Below are 16,878 nucleotides of genomic sequence, written 5' to 3'. Positions count from 1 at the left end.
TTGTGCCGATTCGGGATGTTTTCTTCGAATATCTCCCGATTTCCTGCAGCCTCTTGGCTCACCCGTCGGCCCTCCCAACAAACGGAACACAGTCATCGTAGTTGACAACACATTTCAATAGTGTTGACTCAGAACCCCTGATGACTTCCACCAGAACCCCCGGAATCCTGTTACCTTCTGAGCCTTTGTCCCCAGGATGTCCTCGAGACCCAGTATTTGCCAGGTTTTCGGGCAGGTCTGTAGTTCACACCCAGCTGCGCCGTCCGCAGCTCTTATCGTCCTGCAATACCTCGCAGAGGGGTTGTTTGACAGACGAGCCAGACAGCGGCAGCGAGCACTCGACGCGGCAAGGCAGCCCGCACGATAGCATGGCAGTAGTCGGAGCAATTTAGCCAGAAGTCGGTCAGGCCTCCGACAGCACCAAGAAGGAGCCCAGCATTTGGTTTCCTCATCCATTGCAGCCCTTCAGACAACCCGCCGGCATACTTATCGGCAACGCTGCATAGAGAGCCGCATTTCCTTTCTTCTTATGCTGCACGCAGGAGATGCACTATGCACAGTATCACCATCTTCATCACCATCGACCACCTTGCATTCCATAGTTCGGCAATAGCTTGCGGCTCGTTTACCCGGCGACAGTCTGGCAAACGCTGCAACCGACCTGGCCTCACCTTCGCCGCATCGCCTTTCCTCTCAGTTCGAGCCACGTTAGAGCGGACCGATAAGAGGAAACGTCACGAAGATGACAGGCTCTCTGAGTGAGCACGCATTCAAGCCGTTCGAGGTGTCCGCCGCGCATCTCGTCTACGTCGGCTTTGGTGCATTCGTTGTCATCTTTGCCTCCTTCGCACTTTTCATTAAGGAGAAGCTTTACCTTGGAGAAGCGCCCATCGCCGCCGTCTTTGGGATCATCGTCGGTGAGTCTTGCTTGGTCTGGACGTCTCACTGCTTGCGTCAAGTCCATGCCCGACTGTGCTGCTTATACTCGCGCTTACTTGCAACCAGGTCCGATCGCGATCAACCTCTTCCATCCGGCACAATGGGGCGCGCAGCCAGAGCAGGTCGCACCCGGAAATGAAATTACCAACGAGATCTCGCTCGAGCTGCTGCGCGTGACGATCGCGCTCGCAGTCTTTGCTGCGGGCGTTGAGCTGCCGAAAAAGTACTTGCTGCGCCACTGGCGCTCGCTCAGCATCCTCCTCGGCCCCGTCATGGTCTACGGCTGGCTCCTGACCGCCGCATTCATCTATGCGCTCATCCCGCGCCTCGACTTCCTCAACAGCCTCGTTGTTGCCGCCGCCGTGACGCCAACCGACCCAGTGCTCTCTGCATCCGTCGTCGGCGGGCCGTGGGCCGAGAAGCACGTCCCCGCGCACATCCGCCATCTGCTCATCTGCGAGTCCGGCTGCAACGATGGTGCCGCCTTTCCCTTTCTCTACCTCGCTCTCTACCTCTCCTTTAATCGTGACAATGTCAGATATGCCGTCGGCCGATGGGTGAGGGACCAATGCAAAGTGCGTACCTTGAGTGGGTGCTAATATGATGAATTATGTCTCGCTTGCAACCGTACAGGTGTATGAGACGATCCTGTACGAGATCGTCATGGGCACCATCCTCGGCGCGCTGATCGGCTACGCAGCACGCAAGATGATTCGCTTCTCGGAGCGCCACAAGCTCGTGGACCGCGAGTCGTTCGTCGCGCAGTACGTTTCGCTCGCGCTGCTCTCCATGGGCGTCAACGTGCTCCTCGGGTCGGATGATTTGCTCGCCGCGTTCGCCTGCGGAGCCGCCTTTGCCTGGGACGGCTGGTTCACACGCCAAACAGAGGACTCGAACTTTTCCAGCGTCGTCGACCTGCTCTTCAACGTCGCCACATTTATCTATATCGGGGCCCAGATGCCCTTCTCCCAGTTCACAGGCGGCGGACACAGCCAGTTGGAGCTGTGGCGCCTTTTCGTTATTGCCATTCTCACACTCCTGTTCAAGCGCATCCCGATCGTCCTCGCACTGTGGAAGTACATCCCGGACATCAAGACGTTCCGCGACGCGCTCTTCGTCGGGCACACGGCACCCATCGGCACGGGCGCCATCTTCATCAGCACGCTCGGCCGTACGCTGATGCCGGCAGAAGTCCCGATCCCGCCTCAGACGTCGAATGATGTGCTCGCGCTCTCCATCCTGCCCATCACCTACTTTATCGTCCTCTGCTCCATCGCCGTGCACGGCCTCACCATCCCTGTCTTCTCCTTCTCCAAGGGTGCCCACAAGGTCACGCGCACCTGGTCGCGTCACACGTCGTTCGCTGATGGAGAGCCGAGCTGGATGACGCGCGCCATGCGCCGGACGCGCACTGGCGAGTCGCAGGCGACGAGCATGCAGTACGACGAGGATGGGGAAGGAGGTGGAATGAGCGAGATCAGAAGAGTCCTTGCCGCGCAGCTCGCCAACATTGGCAAGGGCGCCATCGGCGGCGAAGAGGAAAAGGAGCTCAGGGACCGTCTCGAGGGAGACGAAGAGGGGAGAGTGGAAGGCACCAGTCCTAATGCCACCACGTCTGACTCATCCAGCACAGCATTCCGTGACAGGCGGGTTACCCCGGGGTCACAAGACATCGATCTGGAAAAGGGAGAGGCGACCGGCGATTTAGGCGTAGGCATGATGGAGAAGCTTGAAAAAGGAAATTTGGATGACGCAATCGACGACTTGGAAGATGGGATCGAAGCCGATGACAATAATGCATGCTCGGAGTGGACCGGCGAGGACACGTGCGAGATGCGACGATATCGCGAGCAGCAGAAAACTAATGAGGCTACTAAGGCTGCGCTAAAGCTTGCACACGCTCAGCAGCGGCAACAAGAGCGCGAGCAGGGCGAGCCGCTCGAAGACGACCTTGGCGAGGCGCCCATGGACCGCGACATTAGCCCGTGTCGCATCGGCAACGAAGGTCAAGCTGCCACTGTTACCGCTGAACGGGGCCGAATGCTGTCTTCCGCAGCCTATCGTCATCGGGACGGAGGGGATGAGCAAAGAGAGCAGGGCGAAGACGAGTACCCGCTTGTGCGAGAATGGATAGAGGGCAACCATCTGGTGCTGGAGCTGTGCAAATCGCGACTGGAAGAGCCCATTGTTGAAGTCATCCACCTCACCGACGAGGAGAAGGCGGCGATGAATGGGCACCAATCCAAATCGTTCAAGTGGGTCCGCGACCACGCTTCGGAGCTGAAACTCCTTGTGAAGGATGATGTGGCGAGCGAATGGACGCTCGAGAACGCGCGGCACAAGCTCTTGCAGCATGGCATCCCCGGCAAGCTAGCGAATGCCCAGCCCATTGTCAGCCAAAGGACAGAACGGGAGGCATTTAAGCAGACGGCCGAGGGCCATATTTCGAGCAAGGAAGCAATGAAGGAAATAGAAGGGTGCGAGTCCACGCCGTCCCCGCGCGACTCGCCACGGCAGGGAAACAGCCCGAACCGGAAGAGCCAAGAAGAAACCGCTGCAGAGCGCCAGGCTCGTGCTGACCTGCTTTACGGTGCGCTCAACTGGGCATCGGAGCAACGTGGCACGGATAGCGATCCTTCTTCGACTGCTGATAAAGGTCGACGCCGCCCAAGCCCTCCACAGTCTCGCTCTTCTGGAAGCAAGTCACTACCGGATTCCAATTCGCCCTCACGCAAGAGCACTACATCCACCTTGCCGCCACGCAAAGACGTTCCGGCAACAACCAACAAAGCAACCTATCGACCGGTCGGTGCAAGGCGGGAATCCATGAGGAAGAAGCTGCTCAGTGGGAAGATCAGTCTCAGCGGTCGACGCACAAGTTCCGCAGTTGATGTGGACGACGCTGATGAAGGCATTCAGGAGGAAGTTGAAATGGAAGCGCCGGCCGAAACTCATCCTACGCCCCAATCACATGTCAGAGCCTTGAAGAACTTCCCCCGAAGCGCCAGCCTGGGTGGATTGGGCTATAGCGCGCCGGACGAGGAGGCTTCGGGACAAGCAAGCCCTAGTTCTTTACGTGGACATCATCGCGCCTCGAGTATCGTCTGGATGGACATCGAAGATGGACATGACCGCACGCCCCGTACGCCGTTAGCGTCCGCTTCAATCATGCCGCGCAAGCTGCGCTCGCGCACCAATAGCAACAACAACAGTAACAGCAATGATCGTGATCGCTCCGTGCAGTTTGCAGAAACAAGCAACGATGACAATGAAGGCGGCTCGGAGAACGGCCAGACGCCTCGGCACAAATACCGCGGCCTAGCCGGCTTGATATCCTCCTTGCGGTCCGGCGCGACTGCACGCGACTATGAAGAGCCATCGGAACCCGAAACGCCGCCCCAGCAAGCATCCTCCGCGTCTGGTATATTGCAGCCGCCACCAGCCAAGAAATGAAGCCGGTCGCCAGCTCGCCACGATTTCTTAAAGGCATCATAGACTTGCTCGCATCTGTATTTGTAGAGAGAAATCGCATGTTCCTACGGGCATCCCGTTTACGCCAGGCAATCCCTGTATATTATGAACCGTGAAACTACATGTGTGCTCTGATCACCTGTGCGATGCTTTGATTATTGTGGGCGATGAATGCGGCTTGATGGAAATGGAGGTATCTGTGAACTGCGAAGAGCGTGGCTGATGAGGTAGGGTCAAAAGTGAAACATGTCAAATCGCAGAACCAGCTGCGAGTTTCTTCAGGCACGCCAGCGGGCCTGTATGCGTCAAGGCGAATGAGCGGCTTTGGTACCATCAGCCCGGAAGAATCTGTGCGAGACGTCTGAACAGCTGCTGCGGGGGCTCATGTTCGTCACTGCAGTGGCGAAAGAATTGCAGCTGCTTAAAGCGGAGCGAGAGCTGCTTGCGATGCTGCGCCGCCCCTCGGAGGCAGCGGGGTGGGAATGTGGAGGGAGCGAGACAGGCCTCAAACCCGAGTCTTCAGGAGCACCACCTGGGGCCTTCTTGCTAATAACGGGGGATGTAATGGGCGTATCTGGTCTGCTACTTTCCATCGCAGCCTCGGAAACGGCAACAGATGAGCGAGGATTAGCTCCCGAGCCCTGCGCCAGGCGCGCGACGAAGCTGGTCACGGAGATGTGAGAGGTCTGTGACTGGACGGACTGGGTGTGCTGCGCGCGTACGTCTCTACTGACGATGGAAGGCCCCCTGACAACTAGCGAAGGGATGCCCGGAAGGACGGGTTCATCGTCGTCCACAGTGGAGAGCGGGTCGGCAAAAGGTGCGTGACATTGCGCCGTTGGCGTCTGATCATCGTCGTCATCCTCCCCTTGGCCAACCTCGGCCGCGTCAAAAGTCGCATCGTGGATGGCAGTGAACGAGTGCCGCGCAGCGGGAAGGTCAAGACGAGTGACATCCGGACGCTGCAAAGCACACGCAGGCGTGGCAACAGCAACAGCATCAGCACCAGCCGCAGCCGCGTCGGGCGGAGTGGGGAAACGTCTGATGATAGATGCGCGTGCTGCGAGTGAATGGACAATGCGCTTTCCGTCTTCTTCCTGTACGGTCCCGATCGACGAAGCCCGACGCGAGCTGGAACTGTTGCGTGAAAGCAGCGACGTCAGCGTTCGGATAGACGCGTTGCGGGTGAGCTCCTGTGCAGCTGACATCGCTGATGACGACCTCGTCTCGCCTGGGGCGATTAAGTGATTGCCCAATTGGTTGAGCACGTTGGGATTCATGTCCGATTTTTTGTGCTTAGCTTGCTCCGCATGCTGCGCGCCGATACCGCCGGAGCCAAGGCCATGGGCGCAGCCGAAGCCGCTGCCGCTGCCACGGAAGCTTGTGTCCGTCGTGCCAGTCGCTGGCGACAGCGGCGACGGGGTACCCGCGCGCGGGAAGGGCACCGAGCTGCGTTCAACCCCATTAAGATGTTGCGTTTGTTGCGCATCAGCTTTTACGGGAGACTGGCGCTTACGCGAAGACTTGCGGGACAACGACCCGTTGGATCCGACGACGCTGATGGTATTGGCGCACTTGAGCGTCTCGACGACGGCATTTTTGATGACGGCATTCTCGGCACTGGCGGCAGAAAGACGCGACGAGCGACGTTGTCCCGCCGTCGTTGTCGTTGTCCCGACATCATCGACGTTGATGTCCAGTGCTGATGCGAGAGGCGATGGCGAGCGCACGAGGTTGGGCGTCCTCTTGCGCACCGCACCGCGGCCGCCGGGCGAGGCCGCTTGGCTCTCGTCGCACGGCACATCGGCAGACAGACGCGCATTCTCGGGCCGGTCGAGCAGCAGCGCTGCTGGCGTCGGCGGCGAGAGTAACATGGGCGAGATGGGGGACGACGGCAGCACGAGTCGCGGGAAAAGGCTCACGTTGCCATGGCTGCCCCTGTCATTATGCGATGGTGACAAGAGGGAAGCGAGAGCAGCAGTTGCGTGGTCGATGCGACCCGCGTCGCCCTGCGAGTGTAGCTGCAGCGCGGGCATGGAATGGCGCAGCGGCACGCCTGCATCGTTCCTGCCAACATTGCGAGCACCTACACGAGCGGCAGCGCCTGCAGCGTCGAGGGGAATGTCGCGACCGTAGAGATCCATGCTGAAAGAAAAGAACGTTGGACGGCGCCAAGTTGCGTCGCCGGCGTTCGGGTCAGGCGCAGCGGCAGGCAGTACGGAATCAATGTCACTAGGGCCCGTGATCCAGACGGACTGCCAGTACGGCGAGAGACGATACATGTCCGCTGTGGCTCCATCGCCCTGGTGTTGGTGCTGGTGAGGGAGATTGCTATCCTTGTGCTTCGCACCCGCGTCCGCAGCAGCAGTAGTAGCAGCCGGCGAACAAGACGGCTCATTCTTCTCGCCCTTGGATGGCAAAGGCGGAGGCGGCAACGAGCGAACGTAAAAGCGCGGCGGCAGCTGCAACTGCTTCTGCGGAGGCAGGCGCACATTCTCGAGCACGACGACGTGTCCGTCGCTCGAGGAGCCTTGGCGATAATTGCGGCTACCCATGCCCATGTCACGTGCCCTTCGGTCGTTCGCATTTCTCAGATCGACGACCGCATGTGGCACGGCGGCGTGGCCGTGCACAGCAATGGAGCGACCGCGGTCACTGCGTGCATCCACATCCGTATCCGCACGCGTACCGCTCAGACGCCGAACGCTGTACGCCTCGATGCCGCGCGGCGGTACGAAGAAGTAGAGTGATGCGTCAGCATCGGCCGCCGCGTCACAGCCGCTATCATCGTCGTTGTCGTCATCGCCGCCCTCGCCGTCACACCGCAGCAAACCCGGACAGCACGCGCAGTGGGGGCACGGCAGCAGTGCAGCGGCGCGCGCGCTGGAGGCGCTGGCGGCGCATGCGAGCGCGAGCTGAAGTGCGAGCCACACACGGCCGGCCGCGACGTCGGCAACAAAAGGCATAGCGATGCCGGCGAGGGCGAGTGCAAAGGCGAGTGCGATGGCGAGCAGCGCCAAAGCGCAGGCAAGGAGGCGCATGTGCAGCGCAGCAAGGCTCCGCGCATCGTCGGCTCCCGCTCGCTGCGCGCTTGGCCGCTCTGGCGGACCTGGCTCCTTTTCCTCACACGCCCCGTGCCTTTGGATGCACTCGCGCTCGCGCACATCCAGCTCCTTAGGGCGCCTCGACAGAGTCGAGGACGTGCCGAAAGCAGAGGAGGGCGAAGTGGAGAAGGAGAAGGAGAAGGAAAAGACGTGCCGCAGCGGCGACGATGTGGGTTTGGGCGCTGCGGCATGCAGCCGAGGCGCCGGAAGAGGGGGCAAGGTGCGAGCGTATGCGAATCCGAGTCCAATGCCACCGCTGCCTGAGCTCTGCTGCTGACGGCGCCTGTTCCCTTGACGAGCATGAGCAGGAGAAGGCACGGCACCGACGTCGCCACAGTCGTCTCGCCCGACAAAGTAGAGTGGCGCATAGGAATCCTCTGCCGCCGCCGCCATTGGAGGGGGGGGCTGCGCCTCTGCCATCTCCTCTCGCTGGACAGGCTCCACAGCGTCTGCGCCGGCATCACCAGCGCCAAGCTGATCCAGCTTTGCAGCGCGGTGTGGTGGCGGGCGTGAGAGTGCCAGCTGACCCTCCGCGGCGGCGGTGGTACGACAGCGCCTGTTTGTCGCCCTCATTCGCGTCCGCGCCGCGCGGCGCCAGAACCAGCGCGCGTGGCGCACAAAGCGGCGCGCGAAAAACAGTGCCACGAGCGCCGCGAGCGAAGCGGCGGCGCGTTCGAGCGCGATGGACGGCGCGAGCAGTGCCGCGTTCATCGCGGCCACGTCTCCCATGCTGTTGGCGCCACCGCGTAACGGTAGCGCTGCATGCGCGGCAAAGTCGAGAGCGGCGACGAGGACGGCGGCGACGGCGAGTAGGGTGACCGCGTCACGGTGGAGGCGCCTCTGGACGCTGCGCGCTGCGGCTTTGATGTTGCTTGGCGCGCTGCCTAGGCCGCGATGCGCCGCGGGGAGGCCTGCGGTGCTGGCGTGGCGCTGTGCATGAGGCGAGGGAGAGAACGGCGACACGGGGACAAGGAACGGCAGCGGCATCTGCATCGCAGCTGCGTGCGTCGGCAGGGGAACGGTGTGCAGTCCCTGCTGGTGTCGGTACATTGCAAGCCTGCTCGGCACACTCCTGGCCCCGGGTACGGCGCCTGGATGCTTGCGGCGCGCCAGCATCGCGGCAAGCCACGCAAACCAGAGCGAGCCGGTGGCGATTGCACGACAGAGGGACGCGAGCGTACCGAGCGCACGGATGCTGGTGCTGCCGACGGACTGCGGAAGGTCAAAGATGCCAGCGAGGAGTACGAGAAGCAGGAGGGCGGTCAAGAGATTGTTGTGCCTGTAAAAGAGCCAGAGCGGTGCCGCAAGGGGGCGCATACAGTCAATCCTTTTATTCCGTGCCAAGGGGACGGAGCCACGGCGAAGAGGAAAAGATGACACACAGCGCATACGGTTGTCCGCGCTTGAGCAGCGCGCGCGCCAGCAGGACGAGACCGATCTGGTACGTGGCTCACAGGGGGCAGGTCAATGTATGCGCAGTCGCATGGAACCCGCGCTCGCCGCGGGACACTCACAGAGCCGACGGCGAGGAGCGGCGCGACAGTCACGGGATTGTACAGCACGGCAAAGGCGTCTATCTGTGCAGCACCAGCGCGGTGTGGATCGACGATGCGCAGGCACGGCGGGATAGGGCGGAGGAGCTGGTCGACGGGCGAAGGGAGGTCCGAGGAGGTCACATCCAAGCGGGAGGGCGAGCTAGCGCCTGCACCGGCTGCTGCTTCTTTGGCGACGGGGATCGTCATCGTTTCCCGGCGAACGCGCATCGTCCTGCGATTCGCATTTGCGCCTGCGTCAGCGTCATCTCTGTGCGCCCCAGCTTCAGCCCAAGCCTCGGCGCGGGCGCGGCGGTGGTGGTGGTGCATAGTGTGCATGGCTGTTGGGCATGGGTGAAAGGAGCTGTGCGGGGTGTAGAGAATGAAGGTGTGAGTTGCTTGCCAGCTTTTTTGCGTCCTTTGCGCTTTGCGGTGCTGGACGGTGAGCCGGCTGGCTTGCCAGAGAAGAGGGGGGAAGGAGGTGAGCTGGACGATCAACGCGGGAGAAGGGCACCACAGACTGTCACGAGCAGCGGCCGGGGTGCCTGCCCCAAGACCTCCAACGGCGAGGAGGCAGCTTTTGACTCGAAACAAGCGGCGATGAAAGGGGGTAAGGAAAGAAGTATTAGGGCCACGTTCCAAAAGAAGAGCACCGTCAGTGACGCCGAGGCGGGAGGAAGAGGGGGGAAACACGCCAAGGCCACCGAACAACTAGAAGAAAAAAGAGGGGACGGGTACGGCTGCTTGGGTATCGAGGAAGGGGGGAGGGGGAAGCGAGCTGCGCGGTGAGGCGAAAGCCAAGGAAATGCGTCCATAGGACGGCCAGCCGGCGGGGAGCGCATCGATACCTGCAGCTGGCTGGCCACCCATGACAGTGCGACACCCATTCTCTGCTTCGAGCACGGAGAGAGCCGCGGTGGTGAGAAAAAAAAAAGACGGCGGACGCTTAGCTGCATGGAAGAGGCGACTGGCAAGCGGGGCACGCACATCTGCGCAGCCCAACGAGAGGGTGTGAATGGATTTCGTACGACGCAGTAGGTAGATAAGACCGGGCGCGACGCGTGGCGTCGCGTGGGTGAGCGGTTTGAAAGAGTCGAGGAGTGGCACGAGCCCAACGACAGTCACAGAGCGATAAACATTGCCCCCCCCCGGTGACTAGGCAGCACGTAACCTGGGGTGCACCACCAGCCCCACACTGAGATGCAGGCCAGCGCACGTGAATCCAGGGGACGCACCGCGGGAGACGCGTCTCAGAGACCGACTAGACTGCGCCAGTGCCTGGCATGCGAGATAAGTGGACGACACGACTGGCGGGCTGCCGCCTTGGGCTTGTCGCTCGCTCTCCACACTGGCTGCCGCCCCACTGATCACCGATGGGTGTGTGTGTGTGGGCCCATCAACACACTGCACTCTCCCCCCCTCCCTCCACACCAGTCCACCAGTCTACACACCGCCGCGCGGAAAGGGAAGCAAGCGCTGGAGCGACGGATGCATCATTGGATGGGTGATTCTCCTCCCCTTGCTCCTCGTAGTAGTTGGCATACTGGTAGCCGCCCTCGCTCACTGCTGCACCGATCCAGCTGGACAGGCAAAGATATAGGCGTGACGTGACGTGAGGCGAGGCGAGGCAAGGCAAGGCAGGGCAAGGCCTGCGCGCTCAACCAACCCCCTTCCCCCCCCCCGGGCACATCATCAGCCCCGCCCTAGGAGCTACCGTCGACCATCCTACCCCAGAGCTTTGCAGCCACGCTCGCCATGGCCGCTGCCACCCATCAGCACACACTACCGCAACAGAATGCTGCCATGGGCAGCCACAAGCAGGTCGTCATCGGCTTTGACCTCGCCGCCCAGCCCATGGCTAGCAGCAGCAGCAGCGGCGGCGCAGCGCAGCGCTCGGGCTCGGGCTCAGGCGCTGCATCCGCAACCGGCGGCGACGACGACGACGCGGAGATGAAGGATGCAGAGGGCGTGAGTGCTGCCCTCGTCCCTTAATCAACAATAGCATGCAGTTGCCGAGGGAAGAAAAGGGAAAGCTAAATGGATGCGCTCTCTCTGTGTGATGCCGACGGCGACACGAACAGATCCAGCCGCTGCCGATCCCCGGCGCAAACAACGCCCACCTTGCACCATCCTCCCTCTCGTCCTCCTCTTACCACTCGCCCCGCTCCGAGACGACAGCAGCGACGACCGCGATGCTTCCAACGCCGCCCGACGGCGCTTCCGGTGCCGCCGCCGCCAGCACTTGCAGCAGCAGCAGCAGTCGTGGCGGCGGCAAGTCCAACAAGCGCAGCGACGCGGCAACCATCGCCTACCCGCCCCTCGCAGTGCTCAAGCCGCCAGCAGTAGCAGCCGCAACACCGCCACCGCCAACACCACCACCAGTTGCAGAACACGGAGATGCGCGCAGCCGTGGACAGACGCGCGCGCCGCAGAGTGGCGGCGGCGGCAGCAGCAGCAGCTGGGGCGCCTACGCTGGCTCGTACGGTTCGAGCGGCGCGTACCGCAGCACATCGTTTCAGACCAGCGCCGAGCGCGACGAGCGGAGACGCGGCGGTGGCGGTGCTGGCACGCGCGAGAGGGACCCCGACTGGGAGGCCGAGCACGAACTCATGGACGACGACGTTGATGATGACGATGACAATCGCGAAGACGACGACGACAACGGAGCGCGTGGCGATGGGAATTACGACCACCTAATCTTCGATGACGACCTGCAGCAGCAGCAGCAGCTGAGCCACCGCGTGCCGCAGCAGGTGCGTGAGCTCGTCGACATGATGGAGGACGAGAACGAGGACCATGACCACGACCACGACCGCGACCACAATAGTGCAGGCGGCCGTAGCACCGCGGACGCCGGCGGCGTATTTTCATTTAGCAGCCCGTACCTGCAGGCGCAGGCACCGCCGCCGATGCAGTACGCGCACGCGCAGAGCGTACTCAGTCCCAGTTGGACGGCTGCCAGCCTGAGCCGCATGTCGCTCTCTGGCTCGCCAGACCCCGCGGGCTCCAGCGCTGGTCGGCGGCACCACCTGCTCTCGTCGAGCGTTCCAAGCGGCGCGCGCTGCTACACCAACGCGCACGGTGGCACGATACCGCTGCACGCGTTCCGCCGCCCCAGCTCGGGCGCCGCGCGCGGCGCTAACATGGCGCACAGCAGCTCGTTCGATGGCAGTGCAGGCGCAGGAGCTGGTTGGCCGGCTCCGACGGCCGGCGCTTCGTCCCCCTGCGATGCGGAGTACCATCCGTACGCGCGCAGATCTGCCGGCGCAGGTGGCGCCAAAAGCAGGTCCCGCAGCCGCAACAGGACGCTACTGGCCAGCACGCTCGAGCCGCGCGGTGGCGTCGGCGGCGCGCGTGTCTTTGGCTCGCCACTTTCTTCGAGCCAGTACTCGCGCAGCCTTTCTACCCCGCGTGATATCCTTGCCGATGACGACGAAGAGACGGATGACGAGATGCCCGTCGTTCAAGGCATTGATCCCGATGCAGACGCGACCGAGGACGAGGCGGACCGGCACGTCATGCTCGTACCTGGCAGTGCCGGCTTTGGTGCCCGGCGTGCCGTGTATGGGCCCACCAGTAGGAACAACAGCAACAACAACGGCACCGGCACCAGCGCGGGCAACTACCGCCTGCGGCGCGGCGAGCGCGACAGTCCCTCGGCCTCCAGCGTCGGCGTCGGCCCAGGGACCATGAGCTTGGGTCTTCTGCTGAGCCCGGGCTCGCCGAGCTTCCCCGGCAGTCTCAGCAGCAGCAGCAGCGGCGGGGGCGGTGTGAACGACGGCTACCACCCGCACCATCATGTCGCAGGCGAGCGCTCGCCGCGCCAGGTCAGCCTCGGACGCCAGTACGCGTCCGACAGACACCACCCGCCGAGCTCAGCGGGACAGGTGCTTTCCGTCAATCGGCACCACCCGTACGCGTCCAGCCCAATCGCTGCCGGCGCTGCCGGCCCACTTGCTATCGCGCTTGGCGGGTCCCCTGGCGCTGGCGGCAGCAGTGCATCAGCGGGTGCCGGCGCGCCGTCTTATTCGCCTAGCGCCACTGCTATGGCAGGCGGAGGCGTCATGGCCGGTGCCAACAGCGCGCGGCCGATGCATCGGCGCGGCAGCAGTCTGTCCAACCACGCGCCGACGATGTTCGGCTTCCCCGGCTCCTCGCCGTCTTCCGCGGCGCCTGCCGGCCCGTACGGCATCTCGCCGGGTGCCACGGGCGCGACGGCGCTGCCGTTGCTGTCGCAGTCGCCGCGCTACGGCGGCTTGCCGACGCTCAGCACACGCGAGCTGCCGCCCGGCGTGTACAGCGATGCGACCCCCGTCAAGGAGCCACCGGTCGGCAGCTTTACCAGCTCGCACTCGCGCTCGCCGCACGGCCGTGTCGGGAGGCACGTGCAGCCGCGCGTCGAAGAGGTCCTGAGCAGTAAGAGCGAGGACGATGTGGAGACGGATGAGGATGAGGATGAGGACGAGGACGAGATGGAGGATGACGCTGACGACAGGGAGGGAGATCAGGAGGCATTTGCTGCTGAGGATGACATGCAGAAGGATGCAGACGCCGGAGCGACCACCCGGCGAACGCGGCGCGCAACTGTTGCTGCTGCCGCCGCTGCGAATCCATCGCAAGCAGGCCGGTCGTCCTCTCGTCCTCGGCACAAGCCAGCGAGGATTGGCACTTCGACGCTCGAGAGGGGCATGGACGAAGCAATGCAAGTCGCCGCGATCCGCGACCGCCTCGGCGGCGCGGCCAACTGCTCGGCGTTCATCAGCAAGTTGTGGTACCTGATGATCAGCCCCGACCTTTACGCCCAGTACATCCACTGGAGCGAGAGCGGCGACGCGATCGTCATGAGCAACGACGCGGATCTCGCCAACGAGTTTGCGGCAGACGTCCTGCCCAAGCTGTTCAAGCACGGCAATAACGCATCTTTCGTCAGGCAGCTGAATGTGAGTGCAGTATGGGGCCAGTCCACATGTGGGCACTCTGTCAACCGAGGCACGTCCATTGACATACCGTATCGCATTCTCCTTTCTCTTGCAGCTTTACGGCTTCCAGCGCATCTCCTCCACGCGGCCCTTGGACGCCACTGAGCTGAAGGTCGCCAAAGCGCGCGGAATCAACGTCAACGGCACCGGGCACGCTGCGGCGAGCGCACAGACGCTGTACGGCTCCCACTCGAGCTTCACGCACCCCCGTTTCCAGCGCGACATGGAGACCCTGCTTCCAAGCATGAAGCCGCGCAGCAGCAAAAAGCCCAAGCGCGCAACGGCCTCTGCCGCAGGTGCAGGTGCAAATGGGGAGAAAGGCGACTCGGATGGCGAGGACGAGTAGCATCGCGCTCTTCTCCTCTCAGGACACATTGGACTTGCACTGCATGGATTCTTCTTTCTCGACTTTTGATTGTCGCCGGCTCCCTTCTGATCCGCCAGAAGGCGTCCTCGATGCGGCTAATAATGACCCATCGGGACAGACACGATCCCACCTTGTACCACTGCCACCAATAGCAGCAGCGTGGACAATCGATACACACTCAGTCGCGCATGTTCTATATCTTTCCTTTTCATGTTGAACCCAAATTTGCTGTATCATAGCTGTGATCACTTTCAGCGTAGTGCCATTCTAATTGCCTCGCTCGCATAACATTACCATCGCGCTAACACCTGACGCCCCCACGCTGACTAGCGCTCAACACTGCGTATGGTCGACACGAAAATCGATGCGCCGGCGCCTCATAGCACGAGAAACCCCGAGAAGTTTGCTGCGGGTGGCATCCCGTGAATCTTCCAATTCCTCATGGGTACATTTGCAATGCCAGGGAGCACGAACCGCTCCCATACACTATCACCCATTATTTCGTCCTTGCTGCTCCTGTTGCTCCTTGTCGGCGAGCTGCGCTACGCGCTGCAGCTCGTGCAGCACGCCGCACTTCGTCTGCTGCTGTTGCTCCTGCTCCTGCTCGTCAGCCTGTACCTGTGCCTGCACTTGCACCTGCAGCTGCGCCTGCGCCTGCATGCGTGCGCGGCGCAGATCGACGATAGACTGGCGGTCGAGATCGAAGCGCTTGTTGAGCAAGTCGATGTGATGCGGCTGCAATATCATCCGCTCGTCTTCCGGCTCCGGTTCCGGTGGGGCTTTCGATGATTCGGGTGATGCTGCTCCATCTAGTGTCGAGGATACAGGCTTGGCGTCTTGCTCTCCTTTAGAAAGGGGAGCAGCAGCGGCCAGCATATCCTCGAGATCCTTACTCTGCACAGCCTTGATGCGCCCGAGGGCAATCATGCCCTGGAGGTACTCGCTCGCCTTCCACGCCTTCCAGTGGCTGTACGCGCGCCAGCAGAGGTAGAAGAAGGGCAAGTTCGGGATGACGGGAACTAGTGCAAACGGAATGGTGAAAGGCATACCGACGACGCAGTAGATCAGCCGCTGCCGGTGATGAGGCGTTCGGTGCGATACAAGGTTGCGCAGCGAGCCGAGCAGCACCGTCGGTGATACGCGAAAGTCGCCGCTGGGGAGTGTGGATGGGTAGAGCAGCGGTATCTGCGGGGGTTCAATGTCAGAGTGAGAACCAGGTCTGAGTGATGAACACAATTCTTACGCTCACATCCCCTTGGCCTGACACTATGCCATGCTCTTTGGCCAGGCTTCCAGCATCGCCAGTTGCAGCACGCATTCCCTCTCCCTCTTGATGCCCTTCTGCGCTTTTGCTCCTCTTGATCTCTGGACCCAGCGCCGGGTCGATCGCCTTGAGGCTCCACTCTGTGTAGTCGATCCGATCCATGAGCTTCTCGCCCACATTGTACGTCCGCCGCTTCCAGTCGAAGGTGCTCTTGGCACCGGGCTTGCCGAGGTCCATCCAGAAGTTCGAGGCGCGAGTCAGCAGGCGTGTCGCGAGGGGCGTCTTCGTCTCCCCTTGCGGGTCAAAGCTGGAAGATGAGGTGGCGGAGGAGGAGGAGGACGCAGGATGGGCGGCGGCGCGTTGTGCGACATAGGTGACAATGGGATGCGCGCCGGCTTTCGCCCTGGCCAATGGGATGGCAAGGAGCCTCATGCTGGTGTTGCCGTTGCTGCCGCTACTGCTGCTGGTGGCGGCAGCAACAGCCGCATTTGCTGCTTTTGCGGCTGTGTTCTTTGCTGCCATGGTTTCTGTGCTTGTGGTCTATAATGCGCCTCATACAAGATGTTCCGAACAGGAACGAGCGACTCGCAGACACGCCGGTTTCCGATGCCAACACCCTCGCTTGAAGCAAAAGAGTACCGTTAAACAACAGGAAATTGTCGGCTGAGGATCACTGCCTGGTACAACGTTGGATTAACAAGGCTTCAATGTAAATCGCAACCGGAATGTAGCCGCAAAGTTGCGCCACGTGTCGAAGACTATGTTGGATGGTCTGGGTGAGGCGGTAGTGGCGCTTGACGATGGCTGCCTTTCAGCCTGGGGCCACGGGTGCTATTGTTCTCGCTGCTCTTAACCACCAATCGGCAGCACCAAGCCGGATGCTACGCCGGGAGTCGATTCTGGTGAATTGCCTCCATATACATATTCATCCCTCCCAAGCAAAGCAGTGCTTCACTTTTCAAATGTCGCTGATCACTGTGACATGTGCTGATTGGCAGGCGGTGAACTAGGTGCGACCAGAAACTGCTCCAGTGCCCGACCAATGCAGTCAAAAAACACGTCAACCCCTCCCCTTCGGGGGGACACGTGTGGAGCGGACGTCATCGCACATCCGCACCTCGACCCTCTCTGATCCGAACCAAATTGAAGGATGGGGCTCGGCCGAGAGATGGGGGAAAGTCTTTGCAAATCAACTGGTCCGCCGTCTCCTCAACACTCCCCA

General features: G+C 61.9%; 4 protein-coding genes across 4 annotated transcripts; 2 read left to right on the top strand and 2 right to left on the bottom strand.

The window, feature by feature from the left end:
• The first annotated feature begins 305 nt into the window (after positions 1 to 305).
• On the top strand, positions 306 to 4,501 carry K437DRAFT_255905 (uncharacterized protein). Its single transcript, XM_013388394.1, has 3 exons — positions 306 to 917; positions 1,006 to 1,496; positions 1,573 to 4,501. Exons 1-3 carry the CDS (start codon positions 743 to 745, stop codon positions 4,390 to 4,392), a joined length of 3,486 nt encoding a protein of 1,161 aa, XP_013243848.1. The 5' UTR covers positions 306 to 742; the 3' UTR covers positions 4,393 to 4,501.
• Positions 4,494 to 9,821, bottom strand: K437DRAFT_255904 (uncharacterized protein). The gene is made up of 3 exons (XM_013388393.1): positions 9,029 to 9,821; positions 8,897 to 8,952; positions 4,494 to 8,793 (listed from the first exon to the last, which is right to left on the bottom strand). The coding sequence occupies exons 1-3, from the start codon at positions 9,383 to 9,385 to the stop codon at positions 4,716 to 4,718; spliced, it is 4,491 nt and encodes a 1,496-aa protein (XP_013243847.1). The 5' UTR covers positions 9,386 to 9,821; the 3' UTR covers positions 4,494 to 4,715.
• Positions 9,822 to 13,734: 3,913 nt separating this feature from the next.
• K437DRAFT_223158 (winged helix DNA-binding domain-containing protein) lies at positions 13,735 to 14,371 on the top strand (the record flags this gene model as incomplete). The annotated part of the gene is made up of 2 exons (XM_013388392.1): positions 13,735 to 13,986; positions 14,081 to 14,371. 2 exons carry the CDS (start codon positions 13,735 to 13,737, stop codon positions 14,369 to 14,371), a joined length of 543 nt encoding a protein of 180 aa, XP_013243846.1.
• Positions 14,372 to 14,636: 265 nt separating this feature from the next.
• K437DRAFT_234783 (uncharacterized protein) lies at positions 14,637 to 16,564 on the bottom strand. Its single transcript, XM_013388391.1, has 2 exons — positions 15,642 to 16,564; positions 14,637 to 15,577 (listed from the first exon to the last, which is right to left on the bottom strand). The coding sequence occupies exons 1-2, from the start codon at positions 16,176 to 16,178 to the stop codon at positions 14,882 to 14,884; spliced, it is 1,233 nt and encodes a 410-aa protein (XP_013243845.1). The 5' UTR covers positions 16,179 to 16,564; the 3' UTR covers positions 14,637 to 14,881.
• Positions 16,565 to 16,878: the final 314 nt, after the last annotated feature.

This window comes from Tilletiaria anomala, assembly GCF_000711695.1.
Source record: "Tilletiaria anomala UBC 951 chromosome Unknown K437scaffold_30, whole genome shotgun sequence".
Taxonomy (NCBI): Eukaryota; Fungi; Basidiomycota; class Exobasidiomycetes; order Georgefischeriales; family Tilletiariaceae; genus Tilletiaria; species Tilletiaria anomala.
The sequence above is the reverse complement of the archived record's forward strand: the minus strand, read 5'-3'. Positions and strand labels throughout refer to the sequence as shown.